The sequence below is a fragment of the Centropristis striata genome, chromosome 20 (genome assembly GCF_030273125.1).
Source record: "Centropristis striata isolate RG_2023a ecotype Rhode Island chromosome 20, C.striata_1.0, whole genome shotgun sequence".
In the NCBI taxonomy this organism is placed as follows: Eukaryota; Metazoa; Chordata; class Actinopteri; order Perciformes; family Serranidae; genus Centropristis; species Centropristis striata.
The window spans coordinates 22,382,384-22,408,460 of NC_081536.1; the positions used below are offsets into that span (position 1 = coordinate 22,382,384).

Here is a 26,077-nt window from a genome sequence, read left to right on the forward strand (position 1 = left end):
GAAATATATAATTGCATAGAAGTGTACTAGTTCTGTATCTAAATCTGTATTTCATCTCCTTCATGTTGAACACTATAATTAAGAGTGCTTTAGCAGCTAAATTAACAGAAGAAAATGGCTAATTTTGCCTCTAAAACATAAAAAGATGTTGTCTCAAAGCATTTACAGTAGAAAGCACATTTTCAGCAATGCACAGCAATCATAATGTGGACCATGAAAGGGTCAGGTGTGGAATCCAAAGTGCCGAATTACCCCCAAGCTCCACTGCTTTGTAAAAATCACACTGCTTCTACAGTTTCAGGTCTAGTGAATAATGTTCCCTCTGTGCTACAATTATGTTCAGTGGTACCAATTATGGCAGTTAAGGTGTGAGGAATATTTTGTTAAGTAATCCTGCTGTGCCTGTGCATTTTCTCACATCAGTACCTTAACACTAACCCTAATTCACACACCTAAAACTTCCCAGTCCCCCCCCCCCCCCCGCTACACCCCTCATCCCTTCATCCCTCGACTCTCCTCTGAGTCCCTCCGTCTCTCTCTACCCGTCTCTCCCTGTCTTTCTCTGCTCCGTGAGCTGGAAAATTGGCTTCAAAAGGCCACTGCTGTGAACAAGGGCCAGCCACACAGTTGGGCCCGTCCGCTTTATCTTTCACGCCACGGAGGGGGAAAAAAGGTGCCGGCGAGAGAGAGACAAGAAGAATGGAGAAGAATAGTTTTGACCAGTCACTGAAACCAATAACCAGGAGAAAGCTACTTACTAGAGGCCTCTCTCTCTCTCCCTCCCTCTCTCTCCCTCTCTCTCTCTCTCTCTCTGCTCTTTTTGCATCTTTCTCTCCATGTCTCCACCCTCTCTCTTTACTCACTTCCATTCCCACTCTATTCTCATCTTCTTTTGTGCATATTTCTGTCTGTCAGTATCCCTCTCTTTCTGTCTCTTTCTGTCTCGCTTGCACATCCTTTCACTCACTTGCTCACTCCCTCTCTTGACCTTATTCATCATTTTCTATTTTGTGCTCTCAGAACCAGCGAATACAGTACATTAACATGAAGCAATATATTCTGGAGGGTTCATGAGCAAACAATGCTTTTCATTTATGAATATGTTACGATCACATGTGCGTACAGTATTTCAGAAGCCCTTTTCTAACACTTCCAGTAAAGACTGGCTGTTGTTTTTGACTTCAAAAGTTCATGAAGCAGTTTGTGAAAGTGTTGAAGGTATACTGAAGTCTCAGTCAGTATTCTAAGATCTTCTCGTACTCATCTGTGTCACCTGCTTTTTTGTGAACATTCATATTTAACGTCCATGTCAGAGTTTGTACACAAATCAGCTACAGATAAATCGATATGTCATCATTTCTCAGGTGTCTCATCATGCTTACAGCAGCACGAGTGTTTGCAGTTTAAGAGTTTACGTGTGAAAAGACTCAAAACCTCACAACCCCGAAAGTCTCGAGTGCCACGTTCTAATCTCCTAATCAGCTGTGTTGCCTTCAGGGGCCATTTGCTTGCCTCTGCTCAGTCCACACAGAATGTAAAACGAGGCACAGCGTGACCCAGAGTCAAAATGCTGCTGTGCTGACTGTAATAAATGTTGTGACTGTAAAAGAGTGTGAGGTGCAGTTTTTGCTCTGTGTTCACTGTGAGATTTATAGACTGTATCATTTTAGATATTGCACTTTTGTGAAACACTCAAAAGGACCTCCAACTAGACATTCAGATCCATGATACAGTCCAGGTTCAGTTGATCTCAGGACACAAATCATGGTGGAGTTGACGAGCCGAATATTGAGTACATACAGTATATTGGAAGGATCTTAAACTGACCCCTAAATTATCCTGGAAGCCGTTAGAGAAGATGAAGTAGTTTGAAAGCCAACTGTGCTGAAAAATCTGGTTATTTATTGCTATTGCCAATGCTACTAAAAAGAACAGTATTTAAAAACATCAATAACCAGGGAATGCCTGAATAAGAGTCTCCAATAATCTCTGAATGGATAGAAACATTTCAGGAAATTTATATTCTAGAATGATTAGCTTCTTCTCTTAAACATGCCACTTAAAAACGCAGATGATACTGAAAAATGTAAATGTTCCTTTCTATGTTTATTTTGTCTGGAGAACTTTGTTTTATTTCCTTCTCTAGAGCCAACATAATTGACTTTAACCCTTAAAATACCCTGGCGTTGCATGAATCCTTAGTCATGAATCATAAGGACATTTATGTTTCTATCACAAACCTTACAACAATAACGCAGCTTCTTTTTATTTCTTGATTTGCACAATGTCAATCATTTTAACTAACCTGATGACCTTGTCTGTTGCCCATTGATCTGTCTGTTTTGTTTTTGTTAAAAAAACACACACAAAAAAAGTAAATAAGATTAAGGAGTAATCTTGGTAATGATTTATAGAAATCCACTTTTACAATATTTTTGTTTTGTTTGAAACAGAACAGCTTATGTGTTGTACCTCATACACGTGTTCATATTCCATCATGATGCATGTTTTTTTTTTTCAAAATTGGTCTTGAACTTTGAAATATTGGCTGTTGCGGGGTGAACCGGGCCAGGCAGTCTCTGCTCTCTCCCTCTGAGCTGCAGCTGACACTGTCCCTCTCTTGTTTCCTTGGAGGGTCACCTATCAGGGGAGGCAGAGCTGAATCAGCTGCACCTCATCCTCGATGGTGCCACGGTGGCATGCTGGCACAGCGGGCAGCGGGCACTAGCAAGCCGGGCACGGGATGAAAAGCTGAGAGGATGAGATGTGGTTTGGAGGGGGGATCAGGGTCTGTGGTATGGAAGTAGGTCTTGTGACAGCATTCTGTGTGCTGGACATGATGGACCCTTGCCTGCTACGTGTTTGTGTGCAAGTTTATTTAACGCATGTGTCACTTTGTCCCTGCAGAAATGTAGCTACCCAGAGAACCGCACCCTCCCAAAGGATACCCCACCCCTTACATGAATTGAGCCCCTCTTGCCTGCTGCCTCAAATAAACGCACGCACACAGCACCCACCCCCTGGGGAGCAGCAGGAGCTAGCTCTGGGGGATTATGGAGAGGAAAAAAGGCTTTCAGGAGGACAGTCATCTGCTTCTCTCCTGCTGTAGACCACGGGCAGGCAAAAAAAAAAAAAACTCCCTTCCTCCCTCTAAGTCCCTTTTTGGCAATGCCTGCCAAAAAACTGGGCCGGGCAGCTTTGCGAAAGGAAAGGAAGGCAGGCAGGCAGCCGATCCTTCTTTCTGTCTACACGGCGAAAAGAAATGGGCTCATTTAGCCAAAGCTGCCACGGTCAATGCAGGGCTCTGATAGAGGCTTTGGTTAGGTGAAATCCCTCCTATAAAGCTCTGTTAGTGGCTGTGGAAGTGTTGGGCTGCTGTGTAGCGCAGGCTGATGTTTCCTGTCATCCACCTACTGTTCTGGGTTCCTTGTGGGTGTTTTATCGACAGTACCACCCGTGACACGGCCTTTCTCTATCAGTGTCAATGCCGGCTCGCTTAGCGGGGCCATTGTGCCCACTCCCACCAACAGGAGCGAATAATCTGATTTGACCATTGGTCTAATAATTTCAAGCTCCCTTCATGTATCATCCTCTTTTATATTGAAAAAGGCTTGTTTCTTGTCAGTCACCATGTCTAGTGTTGAGCTCTTGGCTCCTCACGCAGGTAAACAGAGGAGGCTGTTTATCGGCGGGTGCTGGGTGCCAAGCCGTGGCATGCTCAGGGAGAAGATGTTGTTGACCTTGAGTTAAAATGGAGCTCTTATCATTAGCTGTCTTGATTGACAGCTTGGTGCTTATGAGCAAAGTGGAAGGCTCTATTTCGTACATCTCCGGGGGGTTTGGGGCTGCTGCCATGGTATGACTCATTTCTCTGTCTCTCTTTCTCTCTCACGTGTTCTCTCTCTCCTTCCTTATCCTTCTTTTTATTCAAAAACAGATTTGTTAATCAAGAGCACTGGCACAAGAGTGCATTTTCCATTTCCTAAATAGGAGAACATTTTAAAACAACAAATAAATTAAGAGATCAAGTTCCATTTTTATTCTAGTATGATGTTTATTGACACTTAACCAGTAATAGGAAACTCATTCCTCCCTATAACCACTCCAGTATCAGGAGGGAAATGTGGTTCTTTTTGGACCACATACAGAAATAAACTGTCCACAAACTCTAAGCTTGGTAGACTTATAGTGAAGTAGGTGGAATTGCAAGAAGTATTTTTTTCACTGTTCCATAGTTGAAATTTGACCTAAAGCTGATGGACCACTATAAGCATCTTTAAAAAAAAAAAAAAAAAAGTTTTCCAATAAAGAGAGTACATTGAAAAGAAGAGCTGCACCCAGGGTGTGTTTTTTCAGAGAGCTCCAACTTTTTTATTTGACCGCTCCATCGGTGAAAAAGTTGAAAATCTCAGATCACTCAGAAATGCACTGTGGTTGTCACTGTCACTCCTTCTTCAAGGCATCCTCAAGCTGGTTATTATAGTGAAAATACAATATAATGAGTAGCTCAAACAGATGCTCATTATTACAAAAACTGTTGCACCAGGAGCCGTTATTGTACAAACTGAAATTATGCACAGGTGTCGAGATATTTCATTAAAAAACACAATTGTCAACAACGTAGTGGTGCTACAAATAGACTAGGAGTCAGAGAATCAACAAAGGTAGCAGAATCTATTCAACATGCTTTAAAAGACTGCAGTTAGTGACACAATTTAAACATTTTAAGATCAGTTACCTTGTGTACACCAATCTGTGAGGGTCCGTCTTTTGTGTAAGTACTGGTTCTCTTGTCTTGCTTGAGAGAGAGACTAAATGATAATAATGATAATGCATTTTCTTTTAACTACACAACTAAATGAGTACATGGTCCAGTGTAAGGGTGCATTTCTTGAAACCTCTTTGGTGTGAATGCACCATAACAAGTGTTTCAATTCGTGTCCTCAGAGAAGACAAAACAGTTTACAGGATATGCTACTGTGCAGTGTTGGATCGGATCAGAATTACAAGGAGGATGTTCAAATCTGCATTAGTTGAAGACTGTCTGAAATGGTTTTCTCTTTTTCTCTTCATTTGCTCTCTCTGAAAGGTCCTCAGCTCTCTCCGGACAGAAGGCAATCCTCTGGACTGCCGCTTCAGTCTGCTGCAGCCATACCAGCTGCTCACAGTAGAGCTACCTGCAGGACCCCACCAAGGATTCAGAGAGGAGTCCTGGGCCGACACCTGTGTCTACGAGTGTGCACGAGGACGCCTGCACCGCCTGTCCGTCACCCGCATCCCGCTACCTTCCCATCCTGTCTCCTGCTCTCGTCACCCCTCTGAGACCACACTTCTCCTGGGCCTGAGTGACTCCTCCTTGGTCCTGTATGACCAGCGACGGGGGGTCTCTCTCCTGGCCTCCTGCCCCGTGCCACCCACCGTCCTCTCCTGGCACCCTGCTGGGGCTGTGGTCGTGGTGGGGGGAGAGCAGGGGGAGCTGATGTGCTTTGATGTGGGCTTGGCACCTTTGAATGTGGCGCTGGTAGCGGAGGAGGTAGCTTCAGCTGCCACGCTAAGACTAGCTGAGCACCTGCGCTGCTCTGGAGGACTGGAGGGACTGCAGTGGACCACAGGCCTGGAAGCAGATGTGCTGATGCTGGCCTTTCATGGGGGACCACTTGCATCCTTGAGATTCAGACTAGGTGGGTGAAATAATACTGTATTCAAAATTTGAAAAACAAACAGAAAATATGGGAGTTGGAATATTTGTAGACTAGAAACCAAAACTCAACATTAGGCAAGCTGGGAGGAGGACGCTAAGTTATCATGGATGATCCTTGGTCAGCCAGGTTGCACCTAAGATGAACTGAAAACTTGAGGGCCAAAGTTTAAGAGAAAAAAAAGCGAACTGTCAATCATTAGCAAGACCAGCCCTTAAGCAAACCCCGTTTTATCATCTATTTTATTCTAAATGGGACAATCATTTATAAAATGAAGATCATGCTGTATTGAATACGACTTGACACTAACAAATTGAGACTATAAACTCATTATAAGAAGTTTACTGAGACAAAATCTCAAATCCAGTGAGAAGTAGGGTCATTCTGAGATTGACTTGCATACAATCAGACTTCTTTTGCGACCAGTAGAGTCGCCCCCTGCTGGCAATTAGAAATAATGCACCATTGGCTTCGCCTTTCAGACCTAGAGGTTGCTGCTGGTTGATTAAAGTCAAAACAAGCTCTTAAATCCAGGGTGAAGTCTTATAATCACATGTTTTGTCCAATAATATATATATATATATATATATATATATATATACACACACACATCAATTCCATGAATTGACTAATTGATTATCACTTGATCATTTCAGGAGTTTCCCAGAGTGATTATTATGATTCTTGAAGTTAAATATCTAGTGTTGAACAAACATTGGCACTACTTTAGCCTAAATCTGTATTTCACACGCTTGTCTCTACACAACTATAAGCTGATTGATGCAGAGATTTATGTGTGAAATGAATCTCCCTGAACAAAATTCAGAAACCAGCCTTTGCTAAAACTGTCTTAGAGTGAGGCAGTTACACAGCTTGAACAGATGCAACTGGGAACACCTTCCAGCTCTTTGTGTATAAGAATAAGCTAATAGAATTCATGGATTTACTTAAAAATGAAATATTTTTCCTGTTTTGTTTTTATACAGATACTGCCAAGAGTAACTACCATTATTTCTTAAAACTGTACTTTTCCTGCACTGATTATAAATAAGAACTAACTCACAGCAACCCACACCTACATAGTCCTCTCTTCCTGATGAAGGTGCCCTCCTCCCATCAGAGGCTCTTCCTCTGTTTTGGATCTGACACTGTGTCTGAACCCCGCTGTGTAAATATGGCTGCTGAACGGGGTCGTCCTCTTACCTCTTCACTGCTGAGGGAAGTTAATTTGTTGACGGGCGGGAAGGTTAGCAGGAGTCACGCTCTCAGAGGTCATTCAATAATCGCCCTGGGGCAAGAGCCCCCCAGGTGCATTCTGGGATGCATTTTTCCGATAAATCGTTTACAGTGGCTGCGCAGTCCCTCGGGACCCCCAGATAAAGTTTGCCAATCAAAATTTCTTCCGAAGCAGCCACCTCACCCTCTAACTCATACACGCATACACAAACACACTCGCTCATACACCCAGTCAGCGTCTTTAATTGTGACTTTGGAAAGAAGATGTGACAGTGGCACGCAGCTCTCTGCTGAAGTTTGAAAGCAGGAGTGTGGGGGTGGATGGAGGAAGGTAGAAGATTGTGTGCAGTTGAGTTTGTGTGTGTGTTAGGGTGTGTGTTTGATTGTGTGTATCCAACTGCGCTTGCCTGTGTGCACAGGGAAAGGGGAGGGTGTCTTCCAACAATAGCTTCCCCTCCTCTGATCGTCTGCCAAGGTTTTGATGAAGAAAGTCACTGCACGTCTTTTCTCCATGATAATTCTCCCCCCCCCCCCACACACACACACACGTGTGTGTATTCTTCTATTTCCGTGCTTCTATGCACACACACACACACGCACACTCCACAACTCATTTGTTTGTTTGCTTGCGCTCCTTCTCTGTATTGACTTGTTTCATAAGGCCCGCTACATGACAGAAGGAGTGAGTTGGGAGACGGCGAGGAAGAAAGACTTGGCCAAGCTCCAGGTTCTCTTTTTTCCATAGGAGGCAGCCCTCCCTGGTGCCCCCCCACCCCCACCCTCCTGCCTGCACCGAGTTATCTCATCTGGGCACACGTTGGCCGCGGCTGGGCCTGCACCGGTACAGGCTGTGGAGGGCAGACCAGGGAATGAGCTGCACACTGCGCAAGGAAAATAGTAATTTTTTTGTAGGGATTGTAAATATTGTTGTTTAATGAGGAATTACATAACTTGGTATACCACCAGTGTAAAAGAAAAGCCAATGCCAATATATCTTTTATTTGATATTTATTTTGGTTACGTATAAAAGAGGAAAACCAACCACATTAGCAAGCCGATGCTTGCTAATGTGGTTGTTAATGCTGCATTCATGTGCTCCTCAAATACTCTCTTTTGAATTGGGAAGCCATTCTTCTGACTTCTGTGCATTCATGAGCTTAAAGTCCTCATGTGGTAAAACAATGACACTAAAAATAAGTTGCATTGTATTCTATTGCTCCAAACCTTTAAACAAAATGTTAATTCCTAGTATTATTTTATATATATATTTATTAGTCTAGGTTTCTCTAAGTAAACAGCAACCAACAGTCACAACCTAATACCACATAAAAAAATCACATGAGTAAGAAGTTCATATGCAATACTTATTTCATAAAACTTTAGTACAAGTAACCCATCATTTACTTTCACCCACTATGTTTCTGCATAATATGATGTCAATTTGACAAGTTGAATACTAAAACATTTTTGCAGTTGCATGAATTTTACCAATTGGGAATGTTGTTGTTTTTTTCTCAAATAATTCTGACGCTGCAAGAATTCAGAGGTAGTCCAGTCTATCCAAGGCAACAATTGTAGTTTAAACCAACCAATGTTTAATCATGTAGTGCAGCAGCCCATATCAAAAATGATCAACTAGCCTCATCCCAAATTTTTTAGATATGTGCGTTTTTGTAAAGTGTATTTATTATGCACAATTAAAGCAAAATGATTTACTTAATTAATGTCCACGATATAACAGTTTAAATTTCAAATGACTTATTATTTGAGAAGACTTGCTCAGCTATGATTACTGTCCCTTGACTTGAGTTCTTAGACTCTTAGTACTTTCGTCTCTTTAGTCTACTTGCTGCATTGACGCTGCACTGTTTGATTGCTGCTGTTTCTTATTCTGCTATTTGTTTGTGCTGCTCTTCTTGTGTTATTGTGTGTCTGACACAGTGACACTGAACTGAGCTGGTCAAATAAGTCATTGTAGACAGGTGTGGGAGAGAACCGATTTGTACCTGCCACCACAATCACACACATACACACACACACACACACACACTTGAACATACACACACATAAACTGACTACACTCAGTTGATATATTAGCCACATTAGCCTACTCTTAAGGGGATTTGGGGGCTTGCTAATTGCCAGCTTGTCATTTTAATTGCTCAAACACCCCCCTCTCTCCCACACACACACACACACACACACACACACACACACAACTTCTTCAATTAATTAGACAAGAGTCAGTGGTGACTTTGCCTGCCTGCAGCCTGGCCCATTGACAGTACTGCTGTCAGTGATCACCTACACCGTCCAGAACCAAGCCACCAGCTGTTGTTCAGTAAATATATATGAGCAGCCTAGCAGAATATTATATTTGTAACGTTTAATTTAGCACTCTCAAAGTTAAAATTTGAGATGTTAAACAGTACAGTGAGGCCTGTTTCAGTCAGGACTCGTCAAGTTGCACCATCGTGATTAAGTCACAAAGGACAATAATCACCCTGTGGCATTCAACACCTTCTTTTCCCGTATGTGGGCTCTTTAATGCCACAACCACGCATGCACCTTTGCCCTTTTACACACAGAACGAGACACCTCGACTACCGGGAAGCGTACAAAAACCTTGTCCTTCCATTATTCAGCAGAGTCCTAATGTGCTCACACACACTCACACACACAAAAGCATAATCAATCACCTCTGGTCAAAGGCCAGTTAGAGCATTCTGCTCATACATACTGTATGATCCATGTTTTTCACATGTATTTAAATAGACGGTGTTGGGGAGACACACGCATGCACAAACACACACACACACACACACACACACACACACACACACACACACACACACACACACACACACACACACACCAGGGATTAAAGAGACTAATTGATTGACAAGTCGATTTCAGTCTAACCAATCTACTTCTGCCTCAGAGTTTAGACCGATCACTTACTTAAGTAAGTGCTTGAGGAATATTCTGCCTGTACACAGAAATGACTGTCGCACCCTACTGTATTCAAGTTTTGGAAACGAATCACTCTTTTTTTCCCCACATAACTTGCTGCATTTTTTTAAATTTAAACTTAGTACATATAGATACACTTTAAAAACCGTGCTGTACAGTGTGTAAAATACAACTTAAAATACAAATAAATAAATAAAATGAACAAAACTTCCTTATGTTGTTAGAGGGTCTGACATGGGTACATTTGTTAAGTTGGATGAACATTTTGATATGATAACACAGCTGTTTATGCAAGACTTTTCTTCTTTTTAAATACCTGTTTCTTGTTTTGTTTCTATTGCTGATGGTAGACCCTCTTTTTTCCTTTGTTTTTGTACAAATTGGTGTTTGATTTGTTAGAGAAAGCCCAGTGATGTGATTGTATAGACAAACATCAGGAGATTGCAACAGATAGGAGGGCTATATAAATGTAGAAGAATTCCATGAAACTCTACTTTACTCTACTCTACTGGATGATATTCTGGTGCATTTTTTGTTGTTATTCTTTACTTTATTTCATGTAAAAACAAACACCAAACTCTGTGTGACAGGAGCTCTGACTGGAGGTCAGATGGGTTCCGGGGAGCTGCTGCAGCAGCGGCTGCGCTGTGGTCAGGTCAGAGAGGCTCTGGGCGTCCTGGAGGCCATGGACTGGAGCATCATGGGAGACGAGTGCTACCGAGGCCTGACATCAGTCACAGACCACTTGCTGAGGCTGGAGCTGAACGCAGAGAGAGAGGGTGGGCTGTCAGATAGTTTTACTGATATTTTTGTGAAGATTCAACCCTAAGTAGTCAAATCCAAAAAACAGCAGGTTCATTTTTAATGTATTTTTCTGTCTAGGTAACATTTGACTGAAATAAGAGAGTTGAATGATAATATTTAAATGTATATTACAGTTGTTGCTTGACATTTTATTGCCTTGTGTTAGCTAAGCAGTAGTAGTTTTGTAAACTAGCCTGCTGACCATTCAGATCCATTTATGATATTTAGCTTGGATGGTAATTTACATTCAGTTATTGTTCAAGTTTGCCTTTCAATTGTCACAAATTAAGACTTTGTTTTCTGGAGGGACTCTGTCTCTGAGGATGTTTTAAGAAGGTTAATATATTTAATTAAAGTTAATTCATATGCAGAGAAGCAAAGGATCAAACCGTGCATTATCTTCAAAATAAAACCAGAAAACTTGTAAAATGTGTTTTTAGATCTGTCTTAAGTTTTCTGTGTGTGTTTTTATTGTGTCTGCAGCTCAACTAGAAGCTGCTCTGGGTGTGTTTTATGCCCCACCTGCTCTTCTCTCTGATGTCGTGATACTGGAGTACAGAGACCCAATCAGCAGATATGCCCGCCGCTTTTTTCACCACCTTCTCAGGTAACACCACCTTCTCTGTGCTGCTGCTGTGGCACTAATTAGATTTTTCTTCTGAGGGAGAGATTTGTTTTGCATAACTCGAACTCTACCTCATAAAACACCTGTACAGACTGACAGTCATATACGTTTTTAAGTTTATTTTACCTTTTGTTTTTATTTCTCTGTGATTTGCTACCTAAGATTACCTACCTAGCTAAATACACACATATCCGGAATGATCCTCCATCATGCTACAGATCAATAATTATGTTGACATCTTTATCTGTCTCTGTGTCTGTATTTGCATGGAGAGTGGAATGTCAAAAATGAAGGCAAAATGGTGCAAAAATGGTATTTTCTAACCTATGATTCATTGGCAATGCATTTTTTGTGTGTCTTCAAAGCATTGAATCGGTTTAATATTGGCATATTGTTAATTGTTAAGTATATGTCCACATCCCCAAACTGTACTTTTTATCATAAAAAGAAACTGAAGAACAGCAATATTTATAATAATAACAAGCAACTTTGGACAGAAAGATCTGTTTCCGACACATCAGGCCTCGTACAAGAACATTTATCTTTTTCTCACTTATAATTAATAATTTATACAGGATTTTCAAACTCCAAATCATTTCAAAGTAATAAAATATCCAAAACATTAGTGAAAATCTGCACATGACTCCTAAAGCAGGTTTGGACCAGACGTAAATTGTGTTTGTGCCGGAGAGAAAACTCGAAGTTCTCTTAAATCACTTGTACAAATTTGTTCGTACGAGTGGTTCTTGCATGAGGCCCATTATTTGTGCCTTCCTAAAAATGTATTCGTATTCAGGTACATCCCTGAAATATACAAATTCAGTATTTTTAAGGCATTACTGGAACATTTTATTGGGTGCAGAATCAGGACAAGAGGTACAGTCCAAAAAAAAGGTGTTTGTGAAAATGACATCCATTGCAGATACAATTTAATACTGCCTATTTGCCTTTCACTATTGCTATTTTAAAAATTCTAAAAAGGAAATAGCTTTTGAATTACATTGCACGCACACTGCAGCTTTGAGTCATTCATAAGGCAAAGCACCTCACATGCACCTGTTTAGACTGTTGTTTCATTTTCCCTTCTGCCATGAGAGCCTTTTGAAATGCCTGTTTGACTGAAATAGACCCTGTTGTTCCCACACACTGCTGCTTACTGCTCTCCATCCTGCAATTACCTTCCCGTTTTTTCCTCTCCCTTTCTTTCTTCTTCCTCTGTAGCAAAGCTGGAGCGTTGTTTGGCATCCCTCCTCCTCTCCTCTCTTATCACCTACCTGCATTCTTTTTCTCCCCATCAACATCAAATGAAGGAAGCCCCCCACACCTCCTCTCTCCGCTTGTGTTTGTTGTTTCATGTTGGCTCTAGACAGGGAAAGTTGAGGTGTTTTGTGCTGGGAGATACAGCTCTCTCTCTTCCAGCTTTAATTCTGGATAATAGGACGAGGACTCGCTACTCTCAGTTCAATTATTGACAGTTTTGTATGCAGCAGTGTGTGTGCATCGAGGTGTGTGTCTCCGTGCAGACCGAAGGAAGGAGGAAACACAAACTACTGACTTATCAATCAACACATTTTAATCCAAGGCGTTTATTTTTAGATTAATGATTGTTTCCTCTTTATTAACCATCTCTACTTTCCCCGCAGACACCAGCGCTTGGAGAAGGCCTTCCTCCTTGCCGTAGATTTAGAAGCCAGAGATTTATTCATGGTGAGTGCAAAGTAAATTTCTCTCTTTTGGAAAAGTGTGACACACACTTACACACTTTGACAAAAACGGTTGCTTGTAAAATCCACTGCAGGAACTTTTTTTCATGAATTCAGTCCCTCCAGGAATTTCTAATCTTGTGAACACAAATGAACAGCTAATTTATTGGAGGAAAATTGCGACACTTTCTCAAGGCTAAAATTTGAAAATGTACTAAAAATCACTACAGCATCTGAAAATTCTTAGAAAGCAGTGGATTTCTTGTTAAATGCCCTCAAAGGTATTAACGTTTTATTCTACTGAAGTAATTTTCCTTTTGCCCGTTGTAGACAGTAATGTTTTAAAATGGTTTTGTATCTTACAGTTCTGCGAATCCACATTTTGATTGAAACTTCAATTTGACGCTCACGATATGATTTTATTTTCAATTCAGTCCTTTTTTCAGACTGAAGTTTATGCCGTTGTTAGACTAGCAAGTCTTTAATTATAAAGATCAACAGATCATTGTTCTCATGCCTTGACAAAAGTCATCCACATTCTTAAAACTCTTCTTTAAAGAGATAAGCTACGTCATCATGTGTGATATAAAGGCCAGATTTCTCAGGAATGTATCACTCTAAGGCTGTATGGTAAAATTTTTGATTTCTTCTATCCTGCTTTTGAAACTGAAAACTCATTTTGATCGATTTACGACACCCCTAGACTTTATACATCCATAAACTAAAAGTGGGATCGTTCATCCAGAATATGCATGTAGAGATTCAGTCGGCACCATCAGACCACCATCAGGAAGCTCATTGTATTGGTGGAAGAAGTATTCAGATCCTTTACATCAGTTAAAGTACTAACAACACACTGTGAAATGACTCAACTACAAGTAAAAGCCCTGCATTCAAAATTCAAGTACGAAAGCATCAAAATGTACTTAAAGTATCAAAAGTAAAAGTACTTGTTATGCAGGTTGTTTTAAATATTCCATATATATATTGTGCTTTTCAATATGCTTACATTTGTAATGTTTAATTCCCCAGAAATTATTGAAATTACTTGCAGTGATCATAAACTATGATATTCTGGTAAATTACATGCAATATGCTTTACTGTGCAGCATTTTTGCAACACACAAATTGAGTTATGTTCTCTTATACTATACTACCTATTATAACTGTTCAGTGACAGTTGTACGTGTGTGTGTGTGTGTGTGTGTGTGTGTGTGTGTGTGTGTGTGTGTGTGTGTGTGTGTTGCATGTCAGAGAGCAGGTGTGATCTCAGTATGGGCCCCTATCTTTTCACAACCTCCATGGCCTTGCCTCGGCCTTTTCCTCTCCTCTCATCTTCCCTCTAACTCGCTTTTTCTTCCACTCCACGCTGAAATGCTCTTCTATGTGTTTGACCCCCTTTTTCATGGGGCCCCCTTTGCTCCATGCTTCACCAACACCCTAGACATTAATACAGACCCCCATACACACACACACACTCACACACACACACACACACACAGTTGCTCCCTCAATCACACTGATAGCACTGGTTCCAATTACCTCCCCACTAAGTATGGCTGCTGGGAAGCCGAATTGAAAAGGTGGAGTCGAGCCTGTGGACCTTGAAAGAGCGCAGAGGAAGGAGGGGGTGCAGAGAGGAGAGGAGGGGGTGGTGGTGTAGATGGAAAACTATATGACAAACGCAAAAAAATGGAGAGAAAAGAAACAAGGTCTTGCTCCATCACTTTGGAATTGTCGAGAGATGAGTGAGGAGGGAAAAGAGGAAACTAGATTCTGCAAAATCCTTGTTTTTCATGCAAAAAAAAATTACTCTTCCTAAAACTTGTTGTTCTTCTATTTTCCAGAAATATTAATAGGAAAATAAAAATAATTGTTAAAGGACACCCCTGAAATCCTTTTTAAATTGTGTGCCAAGTTACTGACCATGAAATAGGACATAAAGTGACAAATTCGAATTGAATTAGTGCTTTTCACAGTTTTCATTATGTTTTTCATGAAGTTTGTTGGAGAAAAAAACTAAAGGGAGCTATCTCACAGAAATAATTTGGATCACTGCAGTTTTTTGATCTTAAAGCCTGATTGTGTGAAGTTGCTGTGATGTTATCCACAGCTGGTGGGTCACTGTCCAGTGGTTCTCCAAACGACATGTCCAAAACTACAAAACCTTCAATTATGGAGCCAATTCACTCGTCCATTTCAGTTCAGTTTGACTGAACTATAGTACAGTATGTGTCCTCCTCCTGTGGCTCTAATACTACAAACCTGATTCTAATTAAGTCTAAGTTTGGACGCTGTGAAAAGTGTAAATAAAGATAAATGCAGTCATCTGAAAATTATTTTTGACCTGCATTCAGTCAGACACAGTACCAAAGACAAGATATTTAATGGTCAATCTGCTAAAAATATGTTGTTTTTTTTAACTCTGAGTTTGTTGCATTCTGTTTTTATTTTTGTTTTTTTACAGTGTTATAACTCGGCCAGGATAATGTTTTTTTGCTTTCTGTTTTAAATGAAACCACATGCATAGTGTTAATACCAGGAGACATCGTTCCAAGCCACCATCACACATAAACATATATTATTTTATTTCAGGCATGCATTTTATACAAACACATTTAAGGCTCAGAATTAGAAAACATTTGTGAACTGTTTTGTGGTGTTTTGTGATCTCCAAAACTTACCAAACACAACAGATGATTGCAAATTTGTTATGACCAATAAACTTAATTGAGTTTTTGTCACCCGTGGGAGACGTTAAGGCTCAGAAACACTTTTTCACTATTAGCACCCCTACTCACAAGCTTGTACAGTTTTGAGTCCATTGTCATGTCGACACATGCAGCCACGTTCCCTAATCTCCCAACGCTAGTTTAGCTGTAAGTTTGTGTCTGACTAACAGGCACACTCTGCATAGGATGGCTAATTTGATCCACTAGTGCCCATTTATATAGTAGCATGTGTCTGTTGTGACGACTGTCCAGCAGTTGGTCTTGAGAGCCACAAACTTAGCAGAAAAAAGAGTTTATAACGCAACTTGCTTGTGCTGAATATGTATTTTAAACTCAACTATAACCTACTCAAATAAAAGGCAAATTTTAACTGACTACTGATAGTATTAAAACCTCAAGTTTCACATCAGTCAAGTGACAACAATTGAAAATTAGTCTTTTGGCTCATTGAACAATATGCATTGTCCCTGAGAATAAGTAAATAAAAGTTTTTATGTTGGTTAACAGTTAATTATTAACATCCATATTACAAATACTTCTCATCCTAGATCTGTAACAAAGTTTATTCTCACTTAAGAAAAGCACTTTTCTTGTCTCAGTGACCAAGAGAGCAGCAGCTCGTCATCTGAAGAGAGCGCCGAAGTGAAAGAAGAAGAAAACTAGGACGTTGACATTTCACCCCTCGCTCTGTCCTTTGCTCTAATTAGGTTGTGTTGTTGCTTTAACCCGCTGGTCAGCTGATTGAGTTGAGGTGGACGGGGTTAATGAGGGCAACCCCCGCCTTCACCTGACTCTTTCTAACTTCCAATCTTGCCCATAGAACTCAATAATGCACCATCGACTTGATAAAATGCTTTAATACAAACACACACACACACACACACACACACGCACACACACACACACACACACACACACACACACACACACTTACATAGATAACATGCAAACACTCTAAACACGCTATTCTAGAGATGCCCAGCATGAGAGACCCCCTCTGTATCACCCCATTGTTTCCCAGCTAACAATAGACGCCCTCCAGGCCTTTTTCTCAGAAAAAAAGAAACCTTTTGTTAAAATGAAACACTTTAGTGTCGGGCTAAATTGAGGGGGAGGAGGAACTGGTGGAAAGAGGAGGTGGAGGTTGGGGGGATGTATGTAGAGGTGGTAGCAGGGGGTGACTGAGTCGTTTGCATTTTTTTTTTTCATAATTGGCGCTGTTCTGTAGCTCCCTAATTAGCCTTTGATAATGAGTTGATAATGTAACCAATTAGGTCATTCGTCAGCCAAGTCAAGCTGACGACAAGTTGGGGTTTTTTTTCTCCACCTCCCTCCCCTTTTCTCTTCTTCTTCTTCTTCTTCTTCTTCGGTCTTTGGCTCTTGATGTAGCTTGTTAATTAAATCAAATTGTGTGATAGCCGAATCTGATGCCTGCTCTTTTGTTCCCCAATGAGGGCTTGTACTGTTTCTTGTTAGATACGCTAGCAGTAAGGCAAGCTGCGTCTGTTGGGTTCACCTCCTATCTTCCTCCCCTATCTGACGCCAAGGCTTGGCGGTGCTGGAGGAGGAGGAGGAGGAGGTATCGCACGTCTTCGGCAATAAGCTCATTGTTGTCGCTCAGATGAGTAATTAGCGTTATTAAAACGTTAAGTCCTTAACACGTATCTGATAGAAGTGTTAGTCGTCAAACACAAGGCTTCTGGATAACAGGTGTGTCAGAAAAATGTGTGTGTGTGTTTGCATGCCTGTGTGCAGGTTCAGCAAATGTGCTTGTGTCCAGGGATTATGCCGGATGTTAATTAGCGAATATGTATTTTCATGTTTGCGTGTTTGAGCCGATGTGGGTTTGTGTCCAGTCTCCTTGCCAATATTTGACAAAATCACTTTTATGTGTTTAGTGAAGGGAAATTCCACCCTAAAACATATCTGGGGCTAATTGTTATTGGTGTATCTTTTATTTTGATTTATTTTTTAATTCCTAGGGATGTGACATTTGCCTGAGATATTTACAGGGGTTGCAATGAAGCCAGAGAACTTCAGAAGTGATCATCAGGATTTGAGAAGCTTCTCTGTGGAGCTGCCGTTTGGTGCTGATGTTTTAAAATCACACAAGGAGAAAAACATCTTGGAAGAAATGCAGAGACTGTATCTGAGTTTTCGTAATTTGTCAGGTGTCACATTTTGTGCCTTTTTTTTTTTAAAGCACTTTGGTGTTAGTAGCTATTGGTACTATATATTTTTGACAAGATTGGAATGAAGATATGCTGTATAATAAGAGCATTTGTAATAGAAGTTTAGTGATATTATTATATATATTATACTGATGAACTGATGTTTGGGTGTTGGCCAGAAAGCCATAATTTGAAGATTGCTGCAAAAAAGCATTTCAAAGGACGAGTGGACTGCAGTTGTTAATGAAATAAACTTTATAAATGAAACACCATTTACATTGCTCCCACAATGTGGAAGCAGCTGGATGATCTTGAATTTGCGGATGATACAGTTCTCCTTTCACGTATACAGATAAAAATGCAAGAGAAGACAGACAGACTCTCACAAACTACAATAAAAGATGCTCTCAGTCCCAATATAACAAAAACTCAAGTGATGAAGATTCACTCCAAAACCAGAAACCCCATCTTGTTGAACAGCACTGCCCTAGAGGAGGTAGAAGCTTTCACCTATCTAGGCAGTTTGGTGGATACCACTGGAGGGACAGATGCCGACATCAGAAGCAGGATTAACAGGGCTAGAGTAGTATTTAACATGCTCAGAAAGATGTGGAGCTCAAAAAACATCTCCACTAACACCAAGACACGCATCTTCAATTCCAAGGTGAAACAAGTGATGCTGTATGGATCCGAAACATGGAGAACAACAAAACACACAGGCTGCAAACATTCATCAACACCTGCCTCAGAAGGATACTAAACATCTGGTGGAAAGACAAAGTCAACAACCTGGACCTATGGCAAAGAAAAGCCAAGACCCCATAGGCTTACAAATCTGGAAGAGAAAGTGGAGTTGGATTGGCCACACCCTCAGAAAGCCTGCCACAAACATCACCCGACAAGCCCTGAAATGGAACCCACAGGGGAATAGCAAAAGAGGTCGCCCCAGGAACAGCTGGAGAAGAAGTGTGGAGACAGAAATGGCAGAGAGTGGGCTCAACTGGGGAGAGCTTGAGCGAAAAGCCCTAAACAGAGTGAAATGGAGGATATTCGTTAGCGGCCTATGCATCCAAGAGGAGCAAAGGGCTTAAGTCAAGGCCTCCAGGCAAGCATGGACACATGGGAAGAAGAGGCGAACCTGGACCGCCTGGCAAGGCTGGACCATTTACATTAAGACTACAATACAAAAAATATGTAAATATATGTAGCAGTGAATGTGTTAAACTATCCCAAGATCAATTCCATTCTTGAGTGAACACAAATAACTTCATTAAATAATATTAAATATTATTTTACCGTTTTTTTATAAAGTTACATTGTCAGACAATTTTGGAATCAAACTACTGACCATTTAAGTAAAGGATAAATATAAATAAAATGCACAGCAACAGCTTAAACCATTTCTAAATAAAAGTTTCTTCATGATATATTGTGTAAAAAATGTTTTCATAGTGCATATCGAACAACATATACGCTGGTATATTTATTCCCTCCACTTATCTACAACAAATGCAACAGGTTGTTTACTATTATCTGTGAAATGTTTAAAATTGTACAGTATACACCAAGTGTAGTATCATAAAAATAGTTCCAGGCATGCTGTCAACAACATTATTAGAGTGAAAATATCAAATTTTTAATTACATTTCTTACAATCACATGTGGTGGACAGAAATCCCTAAGGTCAAATCTTTGCAGATGATCCCTATGCTGCAGTTTTCAAACAGCTTTTACTTCTTTCCCTCAATAATACGTTTCTCTTTGCACATAACGCCTGAAAAAAACCTTCAAATCCACGCTGAGTGTTCCCATTTGTGCCTCCCATCGATTGCGTTTGACAGTAACCCACAGACTGCAAACATTCAGACATGATCCCGTCTATTAATGTGTCGTAAGCGCTGCTGTGTGCCAGTTAACCTAATCCCTCATTTATTTGGAGGTAACCCAAATATCAGTCAATATCGGCCTCTCAGTGTCCACCACGTCTCCCCCCCCCCCTCCCCTCTACTCCCTAAAAATGGCCCACTAAAACGCCCCTCTTTATCAGGCGCTGCAACCCCTAAAGCTCTTATATAAATAAGATTAGTGTCGCGTTTGAGCGTCTGGGAATAAGAGGTGTAATATCTGATGGTTTTATATGCAGTATTATTGTTATCCCTTCTTAGTCAGGCTGATACTCCTCTCTCTCTCTCTCTCTTAGTTCTCAGTTTGTCTCTCTCTCTCCCTCATTCCCCCGTTTGTTCAATCGTTTATTCTTTCTCTGGGTCCCTCTCTCCCAGATTCAGACAGTATTATGAGGAGCTAAGCTGGAATAAAGCGCCCCGGCATCAAATGTTCATATTGTTCTGTTCTGTCTGTCATACAATCTCTCTCTTCCTGCTGCTCTCTCTCTCTCTTTCTCATTCCCATAAAAAAAGCCCTTGTTGTGAATTTTGCCTCCTCTTTAATGTCTTGTTCACCATCTCTCTCTCTCTCACACACACCTTACTATCATTTCACCGTAAAGCCTCCTCTCTTCCTCGTCTGTTTTTTAATCTTCTGCTTCTCTGTTTGTTATCAATTAGGAAGCCTCACATATATCTAATTGAGGGGCCATGTCCTTGTTCACAGCGACTGAATTAGCCACCACAGTACTGGGAGCCGATTTAGCTTCTTTTGAGGCCATTTTGTTGTTGTCCATTTTCACATTTCCTCCTAACTCCTCGCCACAGAGGGCAGGCACCACACTATAATTACCCAATCTGTTCCCATTCATACTCTTCAATTTCAGCACCTCTCTGGCTCTCATTCTCTTATACTCCCCCTCTTTCCCTGCCTCAATCCCTCTCTGCTCCCCACCTCTTTTGGAAACCAGCACCCCCCTCTTTTTTTTTTCCTCCGGGGGTACAAAAGCTAGGTTACAATATGGGGGTATTAGGGCCGGGTGCAGGCCCAGCTGGGTGCTGGCTTTAGCCAGCTGAGGGTTATCCATGGCGAGCCCTGAGTCACGGCACTGATGTCCTGTGATGTCGCTGAGGCGGAAGACTTTTCTTAACACGCTGTACCCTTTGATGGGCCCTCAGGCCCTGCACTCGGCCTGAGGAAACCCTGCGACCCTGAGGAGCCCCTCGTTGGGTGCCAGGATGAGGGTGTGATCCACTCTCTGTTCAATCAATTTAAGAGGTTGAGTGTTGCAGAAATTCTGTAGTATTTCTTTTCCCCCCTAATTTAAAATGGTGCCTCAGTCTTTTTTTAAATGATATATAGTTGTTGTTTTTGTTGTTTTTTTGTTATCAACAAGTTTATTTTTTGTTTCTTCAGTCAAATATCATATCATTTTTAACCTTCTGGTATATTTTCAACCTCTACTGGTGGTTATTGATGGGCTCCACTGGAGCCTCTGGGGCAACATGCAGGATGTGTTTTTTAATTTATTTCACAGCTGTTATGGGGGATTCAAGTCAGTGACCTCTCTGACACAAGACCAAGTTTTATATCATCATGCTGCTGCTCCAGTTTGCTTTGGAGACTGAGAAATGTGGAACTATTGGTGCCCTTTGGTACGATTTAGATCACAATTCAGTCAGATGTCCGTATTTCTCCAAATCCTGATAGTAATGTTTGTACTATTGTTACAACATCTGAGTCATTGTTATTAAATTAAACTCTTTTATGTCATCAAAAATTATGATTTTGAATTGTAAAGGAAATTATCTTTTTTTATCTGATCTGCATGCATTCGTGGCAGTTGTGCTCTTCATCCAAACATTATTAATAGTGTTAAGCATATTTACTCTAATCTAACAGCTCCTATAGCTCCTGTTTTTGTTCTTAATGCATTGCATTGTGAGTCATTTTATGTACACATACATAAATATGCTTACATTTCCAGTACATGTTGTCACTTTTCCAGTGTGCACACACAATATATCCTCAAAACCTGCTTAGAATAAGCACATATTATAGATTCAGGACACAATACAATTTGAATGTAATCTAATGTATTTAAAATAGAGTTTGAGTGTTCATTTCAGTTTTTCAGGCATTTAAAAAGATGAATTGACCTCCTTCTTGCTTGTAGCCCAGAGCACCTTTAAAACAGGAACGGCCGTCTGATGCCGTGTGATTATTAATGAATAGTATGGCTGCCTTGAGCTTTAAATCAGACACCCTCAGACATCATTTAGCAATATTATATCTCTTTATGGCCCTGCAAGACTCAAACAGAGAGATACAGAGGATACACGCTGTTTCCAATATTGTCGCAGGCTGATATAGTAATGTGCTCGGCTGGATATGTTTCTCTGTAAAGAGAGAATACCAGCGTTTCTGAAAGGTGAACAGTCTCTCGCCTCCTCTCCCACTTTTGAAATGTGACAGATAACATCCTCCCTAGTTCAAAAACGGAGAGACGATGGTGTGAGGAGGGGTGGGGGCGCGGGCAGGCTGATTTCAAAGTTTTTGGAGGAACCGGCATTTCATCCAACCGGTGCTCTTTCTGATGTTGGGCTTCAAACGGCTCATTTTTTTCCTGTCATTTCATCTGTTTCTTCCTTCTCCCGCCAAAACACCGCCCCCCCACCCCTCCAAAAAAAAAAAAAGAAACCCATTGTCATCGGAGCCTAGATTCATTTTAGATTAACGTTCATGTTTCTTTCTTTCTTGCATTTCCTTCAAAGGACCTCCATTATGTTGCCAGCGATAAGGGCGAGGTGGTGCTCGCGGATGTGGCCAAGAGGAAAGCTAATGAAATCGAGGCCCACACCGTCACAGGCAACGGTAAGAAAATAATCATAATGTCTAACAAAAAAGACACCAAATGTGACTCGTTATTTCTCCTCACATCTGAAATGAGAGGTTGACTCGTGATAACCTCAGTAACTCAGCCACTCCGACACACTTTCCTGATATCTTACACCAGGTATTTCCTCAGACTCTCACCCTCGTTTAATAACACAAAGGAGAAATAAATCAGATCATGTTTGACAGAGTAATATTCATGTAAAACTCACACAACCTGTTGTCTTTTTTAAATATCATTTATAGTTATGATTAAAAGTGAGATACTGAAAAAAGTTTAAAATGTAAAAGTCGAAATGTTCTTTTTCAAGAGTACCGGTAACTTGCTGTTCCACCTTAAGTGTTTTTTTTTATGTTTTTAATTTTTTTTCCTACAAACTTAATTAAAATGTGTTTAAGTCTTTAATATTAGACTAATTAAATACATTACACCAAAGTTATAAGGAGTAAACAGAAAGAAAACCAGTGAAGGCCCTTTTTTTTTTTTGTCGTTACTTCAGGCTGTGCTGCTGCCCTTTGACAAACACTCCCGAAAGCACATACCAGAGGGGATCAAGCCGAGTTCCCGATTACACACACACACACACACACACACACACACACACACACCTCACAGAGGCTTCAAGGGCCAACGGGTGAGCAGAAAACATTCAAATTTGTGAGGGAACTAGATGAACATGTCTGATGAGTCCTTCATTGGTGCTTAAAACACACCAGAAGGCAATGTGCGTGTGTGTGTGTGCGCGCGCTCACAGACAACCAAAGAGGCGAGAGCGGTGTTTAACTCCACTGTATAAGGTCAGACCCCTCAGGCTGAGTGTCTGTGTGTTTGACGGTGAATGAAAATGAGCGTTTGTGTAACTATGAGGCCTGTTTGCATGCAGCTTCTCTTTCTTTTCTTTTTTTTTTTTTCTAATGTGATGCATAACACGCACACTCCTCATAAGCCTCTTAATTATGTCCTAGATGATTTACCTCCATCACCTGCAGCATGTCCTATCCTTGGACAACAGCGCTGCAGAGAAAGAGGGAGGAAGGGACAGAAGAGAGAGAAAAGGAGGGATGATGGCAGGAAAAGAGGAGGGAAATTATTAGAGGGAGGAAAGAAGTAAAGAGGAAATAAATAAGGGAGGCAGAAATAAATATATTCTGAAAGGAATACGTTGAATGAAAGAAAAATAGATAAGAGAAGAATAAAAAATAATATAAATAAGTAACAAAAATTATGAAATATATGAAATTTAATGTCCATTCCATCAATTTTTTTGTCAGTTTCATGTTCCATTTCCAGTTTTGTCTCTTAAATTCTGGTTGCTATTGTCAGCTAAAGTGAACAAAAGTCCAAAAAAGTCCTGATCAGTTCACACAGCCTGTTTTAAGTTTCTCAAAGCCGAAAATACACGTCTACATTAATGAGGAGGTTCTGATAAATCCACATCCGACACAGATATATTGCAAACCCTCTTTGGTTACCAATAGTGTACAGTACAGCAGCAGTAATTTACCCGAATGTTCCTATGTTGAAACATGTTTTTTATGTGTTAAGTTATTTCTTCAGCCACAACCAACACTAAATCATATACAAGTTTAAGGATTCAAGGAACTTAATTTTTTAATTTCCAGAACATGTCGGTACACAAATTAGCAAAAGATAATAGGACACCATATTAAAAAAGGACACTAAAATAAAAAACTAAGGCCTTAAAATAAATACAAGCAAACACTAGACATTGCAAAAAAAAAAAATACAATAAATAGATGACATAAGTGAGAATGAGGTGGTATGGGGGAGGAAATACTACAAATATATGCAGATTGATGATTCCTGAGTACATTGTTATAAACTTGCAACTAAAAATAGTGCACAGTGTTAAAAAAAAACAAAAAAAACAGCAGCATTATTGAAAAGCAAAAACATTCAAATGCATGTCATTGAAAACTGATTTATGTAATATGTAAACAACAACATGAGTCTTGGATGGAGAAATATTGTTTTTACATGTTTTGACCAGCCCCATTCAGACAACCTATGACATCCTTTCTTTTTATGTGACTTTTATCAGCTCAATGTGCAGCTCCTCTCATCTTTATGAAGCTTTATACTGAGTTTCAGCTCGTTGTTTAGCTGTTGTGCTGCAACTCTATTGTTGTGGTTCACTCTCCCTGCTCTCAAAATGTAATTTTCAGCCAAAGCATGCAGCTGCTCAGCACCAAACAGCAGACACACACAGCTGGAGACTAGCTAGTGAACACAGTGGAGCATTTATCAGCTAAAGAGCCAGATATTTCCTTCAAGTGTTGGTAGAGGCATTGAAAACAGAGCTAAAATAGTAAATATCTGACTTACATTCACCAGGTGGACACAAACACGACTGTAAATGAATAATAATGTTGTTGGCACTGGTCAGATATTTGCTAAAATGTGATCAGAAGCAGTAGGTGTCCACCAACACATGCATTACATCCTCTTTTGCCAGTGAAGACGGGATGTTAAAAGACTAAACAACAACCAGAGCACTTCCTTCCTTGAGAAAAGGGAACTATAAGTAAGAAAAGTAATGAAAAAAAGAAAAAAATATGTAGCATCCTTCCGTTCTTTCACACACACACACACACACACACACAAGCCATCAGCATGTTACCTGGTAGATGGTTCGACTGAAAGTGTGTTTGTAAACACACTCACTCACAAGATGGATTTTGACATTGTGTCACAGTCAGTCGTGGTGACGGTTAAACTGATGCCTCTCTCTAAGTGTGTGTGTGTGTGTGTGTGTGTGTGTGTGTGTGTGTGTGTGTGTGTGTGTGTGTGTCTTTGAGTGTGTTTATATCCGTGTGTGTGTGTGTGTGTGTGTGTGTGTGTGTGTTTGTGCAGTACTGCTGTGCTTAAACATTCATACAAGCAGACAGAGCACATTAACGGAGCAAAAAAGCCAGGTCATGAATAATGAGTGGCTCGCTTCAAGCAGAGGGCTCCAGTGAACAGGTGTCTCGCTTTACACACACACACACACACACACACACACACACACACACACACACACACACACACACACAGCCTCTGGCATGGCCGTCACACTCCACTAGGTCAGCTCTTTCTCCCAATAACTACTCTGTACTTCTACTTTACTAGATTTTAAAGGGGAATATTGTACTTTTTACTCCACTACAGTGATCTGACACCTTTCCAGATAAAGATTTTACATTAAAACACAAATGAGTTGTTGGTAGAGGGATTCGTCTGCTAATCTCATCAAATGGTTTCATTTAAATCACTTGTTTGAGGCCCAAAGAAGTCAAATTAACCAAAAAGCTAAGAAGATGACAAGTTATGACAAATTAAAATACATCAGCA

At 40.5% G+C, this 26,077-nt stretch overlaps 1 protein-coding gene across 5 annotated transcripts in view; it reads left to right on the forward strand.

The window, feature by feature from the left end:
• Nucleotides 1-26,077, forward strand: part of wdpcp (WD repeat containing planar cell polarity effector) — a 95,459-nt gene that overhangs the window by 57,802 nt on the left and 11,580 nt on the right. For all 5 annotated transcript variants that reach the window (XR_009396300.1, XM_059359170.1, XM_059359168.1 and 2 more), the window contains 5 exons: nt 5,090-5,681; nt 10,499-10,687; nt 11,196-11,319; nt 12,981-13,044; nt 22,602-22,701. Coding sequence is in view for 4 of the 5 variants with exons in the window: in XM_059359170.1 (XP_059215153.1) it covers nt 5,090-5,681; nt 10,499-10,687; nt 11,196-11,319; nt 12,981-13,044; nt 22,602-22,701 (1,069 nt within the window). In the remaining variant the exon portion in view is untranslated. The remainder of the gene's footprint in view (nt 1-5,089; nt 5,682-10,498; nt 10,688-11,195; nt 11,320-12,980; nt 13,045-22,601; nt 22,702-26,077) is intronic.